Source organism: Charadrius vociferus, unplaced genomic scaffold (assembly GCF_000708025.1).
Source record: "Charadrius vociferus isolate BGI_N301 unplaced genomic scaffold, ASM70802v2 scaffold885, whole genome shotgun sequence".
Lineage (NCBI taxonomy): Eukaryota > Metazoa > Chordata > Aves > Charadriiformes > Charadriidae > Charadrius > Charadrius vociferus.
In genome coordinates, this window is record NW_009648594.1 from 109,250 (window position 1) to 119,815 (window position 10,566).

The window sequence follows — 10,566 nt, forward strand, 5'->3', positions numbered from 1 at the left end:
GGCGCCCGGCCCGGCCCCCGCCGCCCTCAGCCGCGGCGGGGCCGCGCTCAGCCCGCCCTGTCCCCCGCAGGGCTCTCGGTGCTGCGGGTGGCGTACGGGGACGTGTTTCAGCTCGGAGTCTTCTGCACGGACCCCATCCCCAAAGGAGTCCGCTTCGGTCCTTTCCAAGGCAAAGTGGTCAACACCAGCGAGATCAAGACTTACGACGACAATTCGCTGATGTGGGAGGTAGCGGAGGCACCGCCGGGCTCCCCCTGCACCCCCTAAACGGGGCCGGGGCGAGGCTTTCGGCCGCCCCTCTCCCGTAGGCTGCAAGAGGGGCTCGGCCCGGTGGGTGGGTGGTGGGATCGGTGGGAGCGGGACGTGTGTGGGAAGGGCCGGTCAAACTCGAATCCGGTTCTCGCCGCTCTCTAGATCTTCGAATATGGGCGGCTGAGCCACTTCATAGACGGGAAGGGCCCCTCTGGCAACTGGATGTCCCTGGTGAACTGTGCCAGGTTCCCCGAGGAGCAGAATTTGACGGCTATCCAGTGCCAAGGGCAAATCTTCTACGAGAGCTGCAAGGAAATCTTGCCGAAGCAGGAGCTGCTGGTGTGGTACGGCGATTGCTACGTGCAGTTTCTGGGCATCCCCATCAGCCTGAAGGGCATGCCGGAGGGGAAGAAACCCCCGCAGCACCCCGAAGGTGAGCCTGCCGACGACCCCTCCAGGGTCACTGTCCCTTATTCTCATGGACCTGTGTCTGCCCGGGATTAGATTCTTATAAAGGGGAGGTAAAGGAAATCGGGCATCACCTTATTTCGGCTCTATTTTCCGCTAAACTCTTCCCAGTCCCCGCGCTGAGCCGGTGGCGGGGTGACCGGGCCCCGCCGCGGGGATGCTCCGGGGTGGCGCCTTCCCTTGCAGCCTCCAGCACCCCAAAGAGCAGCTTTCCCCTCGGCACCGGGGAGCCCGGGGATCGCACCGGGGGCTGCTGCTCGCCCGGAGCCAGAGGCACCCCCTTCTGCCCCGGTGCCTTTGCCCCCCACCTCCCCTTCCCTCGGGGGGATGAAAGTGTTTCTTTAACCACAGCAAAACATCTGGTGGGGCTGGGCTGGGCTGGGCTGGCCTCGGCTCCGCAGCACCGTTGTTCGAGGGCGTCCCGTACTGGGAGGAGAGGGGCTTTTTAGGACCATTCTTGTTGCGGTCCTGTGTTATCCTGCGACTGCACACTCTTGATTTAATGATAGTTTTCCTGCAACGAACGCTCTCGGTAAATAAGGAAGGCTGAAGTCGTTCCGAGCTGGTAATGCTGCTATTGTTTGCAGAAGAAATGCCAAATGCACTTACTCCGGGAGTAGTTCTGCTTAGAAGGTGCATAAAGGACGACGTTCTTATGAGTAAAACTTGTGTGTGAAGAAAACGGATTTGTGGCAATGCAGGGAAAGCTGGAGCGGGTGAGGGATGGGGCAGCCGGGTGCCGCAGTGAGGGAGAGAAGCATTTGGCAAATTGGCATGGAAATTTGGCATGGAAATTTTTATAACTGTTGTCTTAAGGTGCCTGGTTCAGATAGCTGATAACTTGTTCATTTCGTTTTAAGGCTTAAGTTACTTTTATTAAAGGCAGAAAAGGATGTATAAACGTTTGAAAAAGTTCCTGTGTTGTTACTAAATTCAGCCGTTAAAAACAGTTTGAAATACAAAAGAAAACCAAATAAACGTGTTTTCGTTCGATAGCATTTTGAAAACGATAGAAAAGACGTGCAAATTTATTCTTCTTTGGGGGATGGGAGGTAAAATTTACGGACAATATTGATAATAAATACCTGGCAATGTTTCCGTGGGGGGAGATGCGGGACTCTGCGGTAGTTTTTCACGTGTTCGCTCGCTGTTTATGGAGACACAAGGATGAAATCCTGTCCTTGCTCAAGTCAGTGGCTGAAAACAATGATTTTATCAGGCTGTGGACTCTAGATTGTTCCCCTCCGTTAGAAAGTCAAGTGGAGAGGTGCGAACGCTTAAGAGATCCGACGTGTATTTTGTAAATGATATTGCCAGAATCCATGTACCGTTATTACCCTCCCGGAGACTTAAAATTCCCAATGGGGGACAAGAAAGCAGATTTGAAATGAGCCCCTTGCGCTGTGGTGTAACGGGGAGGTGGCACTTTCCCTTCTGCTGTACAGAAGCCGGGGAGAGCTTTAAGTGTGAGCGCTGCGGCAAGGTTTTTGCCTACAAGTACTACCGGGACAAGCACCTCAAGTACACTCGCTGCGTGGACCAGGGGGACCGCAAATTTCCTTGTCACCTTTGTAACCGATCCTTCGAAAAAAGAGACAGGCTGAGGATCCATATTCTCCACGTTCACGAAAAGCACAGACCACACAAGGTGAGCCTGCTCCTGGGTCTCTTCTGGGGGGATTAATTAAAGAGTCTTTTTCGGTCGAGGTAAGCTGCTGATGTTTCACCTCCTTCGGTTTTCCCGGCAGTTCCCTGGTGAGACCATTCTGCCAGTAAAGGAAAACTTTGCCTTATGCAGCAGAGTTTAGACAAATTTAATGGACTTATATTAGGAAAATAAACCCCACACTCTCAGAGAGAGTTTAGGGAAGAAAAAAAAAAAAAAAACAACAAAACCAAACCTAATTATCCTGGGCTTTTTTTGACGTTTGCATGTGTGGTTTGCTGCTTTTCTTACATGGTGTGGGGCTAAATTGTGTTTAAAGGTGCTCCACTTGTCCAGGAGAGACTTATGTCTCATGGCCCTGGAAGGTGCTCCACTTGTCCAGGATCAGGAGAGACTTATGTCTCATGGCCCTGGCTCCCCCCTTTCAGTATAAGAACTGACAGACATCTGTGCCTGTTGGACACAACAGAAGTTATAAGTTTTACGTTCAACGTGGAGCAGACTTCCAATTGATCAAAGCAAATCCTTGCTGTGATACTTGTGACACTCATCTCCACCAAACACCTGCCTGTAGCACCCATTTTCTCCAGGAGCATAGGGGTTGAAAATTAGACTTTTCCTAAAGGCTTGGAAAGGGCAAGTCCCAGTGCTTGAAATGGCATTGTTAAATCGGTCCTGAAAATCCTCCAAATACCTCTTTTATAGATCAGCCTGGAATAAGGTGATTTTTCTTCAGGAAAAGCTTTTATAACTAAATCAGCAATATTGCAATATCAGAATATCACACTGATTTAGTAAATGTTAAGAAATACATTCCTGTTTAATATAAGATATTAAATATCATGTAACCTTTCCTTTCACTAAGTGCTGTGACTGTTAGATCATTTCTGAAAAAAGATTACTATTTTAAAGGTCCCTTTGAATATTTTTTTAATAGGAATTTTATCTTGTTAAGTAAAAATTCAAAATGGCGAAATGGCAACTAGAGCTTCATTTGCATTTTGAAGAAAATGATTATTTTACAAAAATTTTCAGGTTTTGATTACTGAAAGTCAATATATTCTGTTAAGGTTCTGAAGGAAATTCTATTGAAACATTTTTAACAGCACACAAACAAGCTTTGAAATTTTGCAGTTTCCCTTTTTGAAAACCAAAACATATGTAAAACCATATAAAAATTCTGACTGTATTTCAAATTATTACTGCTTAAATTACTACTGTTTGTATATCCATAAATACATATCTATATGTATATAGATAAAAATATGTATATACATAAATGCATGTAGGAAAATGCATGCGTACATCTTCCACATACCTCATTTTTTTTTTCAGCTATGCTGTTGTGTGCTTCCTTTTAAACATTATCTTTTTTTTCCCCCCCCAGTGCTCAGTGTGTGGGAAGAGCTTTTCTCAGTCCTCCAGCCTGAACAAACACATGAGGGTTCACTCCGGTGAGCGCCCCTACAAATGTGTCTACTGCAACAAGGTAAGGCAAAGCCCTGTCTCTCAGTCTGTCTTCTGCTGCGTTCAGCATCACGCCACACCTGAGGGGGTGGCTCTTTCCGTGTTTCCATTCTTGTTTTCATTTTTTAATTTTTCTGTCTTTTTTGTTTTCCAAGAAAATGCCTTATATTTTAAATGATAACCAGATAAGTGAGTATATTTTCTGGGCACAGTTGTGTGTTGAAGCTCAGAGAGCTGCTGTGGGGATAAGGTCTAGGAAAGCTTGAGAGCATTTCGAATACCATTGAAAGCACGCAGCGAAATCCAATATCCCTCTTTTTCATCAGCTAGATAGGGAGTTTTTGATATGACTGACACTGCTTCTGGAGTGCAGTGAACTGATTTGGCCGTAAGCTGAACCTGCACGATGTGACTTTGTGCGTGCTTACCTTGAAGTAACGGGGCCGTTGATGTGCAATTTGGCATGGAGGTTTCATTTGAAAAAGAGCATGAATAGAGCCATACAGCACTGATGAAAATTGTGCTCAGCTGTTGTTACCTTTCCCAGCAGGGATGATTCAGGTGAGCTCTCCTTGTGAGAGTAGTGACAGCTCTCCCAGCAGATGCAGGGTGGATGCTGCTGCTGGATGAATAGCGGCAGGGCTCTAGATGCTACGGAGTGTTCCTGCGATGCAGAAGCACCACCAGCATGGAGTAAGGTGCTTCTGGTTTTGGAGAGAGAGAAGTTTTGTTTATGACTAGCTGGACTAACACAGAGCTGAAGTGTCCTGTAGTAAAGAACCTTAGCTCCTCTTGGCCATTATATTTTTTTTCTCTCCCAGACATTCTGAACACTTGTAGGCAGAGTTTAGGATGAAAATGTCATCCTTTAATCTTCCCATCAGGAAGAGATGGCAGAGCTTTACAGGTTACTCTGTGAACAGATCTCTAGCGCATGAAGAACCCCTGACCAGCCCCCAGCCATTCTGGTAGGACTGTTGCCAATTGGATCAGATGAAACCATTAGTCCTCAGGCTGCAGGATGCAGCTATCCTGGGACATAACCATCTTTTCTGTGGCTGGGAAACCAGGGAATACTTTAAAGCATCCTCACCTGCTACTCCTACACAATCACAACTTCTCTTTGCCTCTTCTACCTCTAACGGGGGCTCTGCTCCAGGGCAGCTTTGCTTTCCCTGCCTCTTTGCTCGCTATCTTGGTAAGATCCTGAGATTAAAGGAAAAGTGTTGGGCCAAAATCACCTTGGGCCATAAAACATGCTTTGGCCATGTTGATAAACATCTCCAGGGGCTTCTCTATAGGGATCTCAGATCTGTTTGTGCTCCAAGGTTCCCAGTGAAAAGATAATCTGAGATAAATTGCTCTTTGCTGTGAAAACTTAACTTGTGATGGCTCAGTAACATATCTGTACTAAAGAGGATTTTTTTGTGTGTGATCTGCAAATAGTGAAGGGCCTGAAAGTGTCTCTTGGGAAAAGAAAAAACGGGGATAACATGGGCTACTTTGCAACTTTCCTGCTCAAGTTTTGGTGAGAGGATTTTCTCCCCAAATGCAGGAGGAATCTTTACAAAGGGGACAGAGTGTGATTATGCCCATTTTGATACTCCTGAGGGGGGAAATCAGGCTGGAATGTCTGACTGAAGGAAGAGCAGAGTATGATGGAGGGAGAAAATGAACCCCGAAAAGTTGAGTGCCGGACTGACTCCATGGATGAATTCTGGCAGCTGAATCCCAGGGCAGTGTGTGTAAACATGAAAGGGTTTCACTCTGAAAATGAACCTGCGTTGTCTCCCAAACATAAAATAGTTGCAAAGCTAATTAGGATGCTGTTGACTTCTTGCCCTTTGACATGTAGAAGGTATTTATTGGTGTCTCTAGTCAGCAATCTTTCTCTGAACTTCATCTAACTCCATGGACTCAGCCACATCTGTATAGCTGAGTGCCACAGCTGTTGGCTTCTGGTGCCTTGTTGCTGGGAGTTTGTATTTTTTCTCTAGTTACCTAAGGATGTGAGCTATTTGGGGACTTACTTTTAGGGCACAGTTCTTCTGACGGGGTCTGGGTTAGCTGAACCTGGGGATTAGATGTGTGAAAACAGATTAATTTCAACCCCTCCCCCCTTTCCCATCCCTGCCCTTCCAGGCATTCACAGCATCCAGCATCCTGCGCACTCACATCCGCCAGCACTCGGGGGAGAAGCCCTTCAAGTGCAAGCACTGCGGCAAAGCCTTCGCCTCGCACGCAGCCCACGACAGCCACGTGCGCCGCACGCACAGCAAGGAGAAGGTCTCCACTTGCTTGGTGTGCGGCCAGCACTTCCTGCAGCAGGAGGATTGCCACTTCCACATGAAGATTCACACCACTCATTAGTCAAAAGCCCCACGGATGCGTCCTGGACCAGCTTTGCTTGCGTATCAGTCTATGTGCATGTGTTTGTGTGTGGTTGTGTGCACGCCGCAGGAGGTGACATCGACCCTTGCAGCAACTTTTTGGGTACATCCAATCTCTGGACCCTGGGTGTATTTCTGAGTGCAGAGGATGGAAGTTTCTCACGTGGGTACCCTGATGCCACACTGGGATGAAGTCCCACATGCGCTACCCCACCTTTCCCTTCCTTGCCTCCCATACCCTAATTTCCACAAAAGGGAAACGCAGGCAGGAGGGAATTTTACCTGCCATGAACCATTTTTGCACAAATATCACTGTAAGGACTGTTGGTGTTCCTCTAATGCACCACAGCTGTGGACTGCCTGGTGTGGTCCGTACGAAAGCTTCTGTGAGGGACGTTTTTATCAAGTGCATTTCCCTAAGCCCATTTAGCCTTTTTGTTTTGTTTAGGTGCATGACCTGGTATGGGATTTAATACCCCTTAACGTGCAAGTCTTTTAATGACTTTCTATTTGAATGTGAACTGCCTCAGAGGTACTGACTGCTGGACCAACATAGGGGTATTTAAATTCCATCCTTCAGCTGCCACAGGGAGCTCCAAGACGGTGAGACTGATTCTTCCGGAGGATGCTGGACCCCAGACAGCTCAGGCTGGAGAGGGGCAGGGTGTGATGAAATAGCTACAGGCCTAGCAGAGATATTGGAGGTGTGGTCTGCCTTCTCACAGTTTAAAAGGCCACATGTGACGATATTCCCAAGCACCAGTGAGCTCTTAGGTGGTTTGCTAACAATCACGTGGCCTCTTGGAGGTGTTGCACTGTGGGCTCAGCAAAGGAGCAGGAACAATCCCACCACTGGGCTCTTCTGTCCTGTAACCATCTTTTGTCCCAAAATTTGCCACTACTGGCAGTCCTGGCCAGGCGGACCTTCGCGGTGACTACTGACATGAAGGCTGGGCTCCTCTGCTTCCTCCTGCGGCCTCTACATAGGATGGCTGCTGTAGTGTCACTCCTGAATGCACCGTATACAAGTTCTCAAGGAACAAAAGTTTCTAAATCAGCTCTGTGATACCTCTGTTTATGTAGGGGAAAACCCTTCTATCCTAAATTGAAGATTTGAGGTGTAGGATAGACAATGCCAGGACTTTTCAACCCCTAAAGCTCGGGGAAAGTCCAAAGCCTCTATGGGAGAACTTAAGGGTTTCACCCTAATTTTTTACTGACAATGCAAGCAAGTCAGGAGCCATTTGTTCATGTTTTCTGTTGGTCCCTTTTTATCAAAAGGAAAGTATTTTCTTATAAAAATGCTGTGGTGTTTTTGTTTTTTTTTTCTATAGAAAGAGCTGCTCATTTAGCTATGGGTGGGAAGATGGACTCTGGGATCCTTCTCCTGAAAGCTGGTTTTGTTTTTTTGCACTCTTGACTTGGAGAAGGACTCAGAATACCACCTCAGACATCCCACCCTTTCATGCCGACAACTTTGGCCCAGACCAAAACTGTCTCAAGTGCATATTACAGCTGATAAAGGAATTTCAGTGTAAAATCCAAGCTGATTAGACCCTGATTTTTGCAAAGTATTTTCAAATCCATTACTGAACAGCATTCCCAGGCAATGTGAAATCTCATGTTGATGGAGGCTTAGCAAAACGCCTGTGCTGAAGGACCACTAAGTACAGGGAGCACTTCTGTAACTGGTGCAGAAGCAGCTTATCCCCAAGTGTCTGGTGTTACCGGGAGGAGGCTCTCTGTGTCGGTGGGGCTGTGTGTTGCATCCAGGAGGGATAATGGAAGCCCTTGCTGGAACTGGTTGATTAACACAGACTATTTGATGTTACTGGCATGATGAGGTTCTCTTAACATCCTAGATCAGCTAGGATTAACAAGGACTTTGCACGTAAGCCCCGGTGATAAAAGTTTTTATTTTGTGCCAACCTCAACAATCTCAAGTACAGCCGAGAACTAGAAAAAATGTTACTTGCACATTTAATTATATCATGCAGATACTGTATCTATAAATATCTATTGATTTGCACTAATTTTATATGGTTTATTGTACCTTAAGTTGCTCTGTCCTCATTGTTTTCATGATAAAAATATTAAAAATATTTATAGATCCACTTACTTTTAAGTAAATGATTGAGGCCCAGCACTAGGCAGTAACGGAAACAGGCAAACCAATATTATTGTACATATATGTAGGCTTTAGCGTATGATGAAGATTACATTTTGTCTTTAATTTTTCTGCTTGTTTTAATATCAAAGATTCCAATAATACACCAGTCTGACTTTTGTACATGTCGAGGCCTGAACTGGTGAGCTTTAAGTAGGTAAAATTCAGTCCTGAACAGAAAATTATCACAATATTTATGTCTACAAACCATGCCTAAGCATAAGTGGGGGAACTGAAGCTTACTTCCAGCTGCCTGCCCGTATGGAGATGTTTTTCCCAGGCATACAGAACCCTGGCCAACAGAAATGTGAATCCTGTATATGAAGACTATACTGGTTTGGTTCCATAAATAACTCCAGATTTGGTGAAATCATCAACTGCTTAGTAATGAAATCAATGTTATAACTAGGAATGGCTTCAAAGTGCTCTGAAATGCATGGTTAGCTTCCCATGCAGGTAATCTTGTTTCTTGCGAGTGACTGTTATTTATTTAAGTGGTGCGACTTCTGTAGTGCTTACAGCTGTGTGCATTTTCTTCTGCTTGAAGAATCCCCAAATATCTTGTATGAAAATATTGGCGACCTTCTACAGTATCTGGTGAGTTTATCTGTAAAAGAGTACATGAAGGGTTTCGTTTGTACTTGTGACTGAAGGTACTGGTTATCTTGCACATTAAACCTGTATATGTAATTTTTCATGCTAATTATTAAGACTATTACAATGAGATTCATAGCAAGGATGAAAATAAATTATTGGAGGCTGCAGTGTACACTAATAGGCTGTAGATTGTTTTCTGCCCAATGCATTGGAGTTGTGCATTTGTGTAGTAAACGGGTGAAGGGTGTTTTCTGCATTATTTGTAAGTCATTACAGAGTGTAACTGTCTCTTACTGGGAATCGTGGTCCTTGTCCTTCTGGGTAGCAGCTGACTGCATTAGAAGTCAAAGGCACCCAGTGTCTTGATGGATTGGGCCTTAAGCGTCCCGATAGCTCGTAGAAGCTGAGGCCATTCAGTTCTGGATTGAGTTCACTCCCACTTGCAAGCAAGATGGTGGATCTGGATTGAGCACTAAAAAAGGCATTTAACTACCTACCCTATAGCATTTAACTACCTTACAGCATCCTCCTCTCCCTTCTGAATAGCAAGTCCCAGCTGTGCTGGGGCTGGAGGGCGGTGGGGGTGGCATTTGGCCAGCAGCACTCCCAGCGGGGTGGGGAGAAATAAAGCAGCAGGGAGCAGGAGGGAGGGCAGGCTGAGCTGCTCCGCCAGCCTGTGGCACATTTTAGCCTCCTCCGAGGAAAATTCAGTGGTTGTCAGTGCAAACATATTGTTGTCCTCTCCAGACAGGGTTTAGGAGAGATTAGATTTAGATTAGGAAATGCCCCTCTACATCGTGTAGTACATGCACCCTATTTGCATCCAATGAGCTGATGTTTCCCTCCCCGGGGATTTTGCACGTTTACTTGCACCTTCTGTGGTCATGCTGACAGCAGCCCAGTGGCTGAGCAGCTCTGGCCAGCTCGGTGGGGTTTCGAGTATTTATACACACAGATAAGAAGGGAAGAGAGGGAGGGAGCGCGTGTGCACACAGTGTTTTTTCATCTGATGTGTTCTGGGGATGATTTCAAGGTGCAGAAAGCTGCTTGTATGAAGGAGGCTGCACTATAAGTTCCAACAAAGGGACAATATTCATGACCAAGACAACTGACCAAGCCCAATCCTTCTGCTGAGAAGCCCCAGCTGCTACATCCCTCCTGAACAGACACCATGTACTCGGTGCTCCTGCTGGCCATTTCTGAGCTGAGGCTCTGAAGGACCGAGCTGTGGCTCTGCGTGCTGTGCTAGATCCACCTCTCTCATTTCTTGGCATCATCCAATATAGGACAGAAGTGACATTCTCCATAGCGGTGACTCTAGTAATACACTATGTGCAATAGGTACCCATGTTTCTCACTCAGTTTGGCTTAAGCAGTGGCTGTAGCATGGCTTCCCTGGCCGGGGGCTCATTCTCACTGCATTCCCCGAGGCAAAGGATTACAGAAAAGGTACCTGAGTGTGCACCCTGCCTCTTCTCTCTTCTAACTAGGATTAAAACTGCTCCTGCCAAGGGGAGCTGCAAGTTGGGACAAATCAGCCCTGTAAGACACTAGCTGAC

The 10,566-nt window shown here is 46.5% G+C and overlaps 1 protein-coding gene across 1 annotated transcript in view; it reads left to right on the forward strand.

Moving 5' to 3' along the window:
- Positions 1-6,223, forward strand: part of PRDM14 (PR domain containing 14) — a 14,154-nt gene extending 7,931 nt beyond the window's left edge. Inside the window, exons 2-6 of the mRNA XM_009886218.1 lie at positions 71-228; positions 415-685; positions 2,166-2,368; positions 3,774-3,875; positions 5,996-6,223. Coding sequence (XP_009884520.1) covers positions 71-228; positions 415-685; positions 2,166-2,368; positions 3,774-3,875; positions 5,996-6,223 — 962 coding nt within the window. The remainder of the gene's footprint in view (positions 1-70; positions 229-414; positions 686-2,165; positions 2,369-3,773; positions 3,876-5,995) is intronic.
- The last annotated feature ends 4,343 nt before the right edge of the window (positions 6,224-10,566 follow it).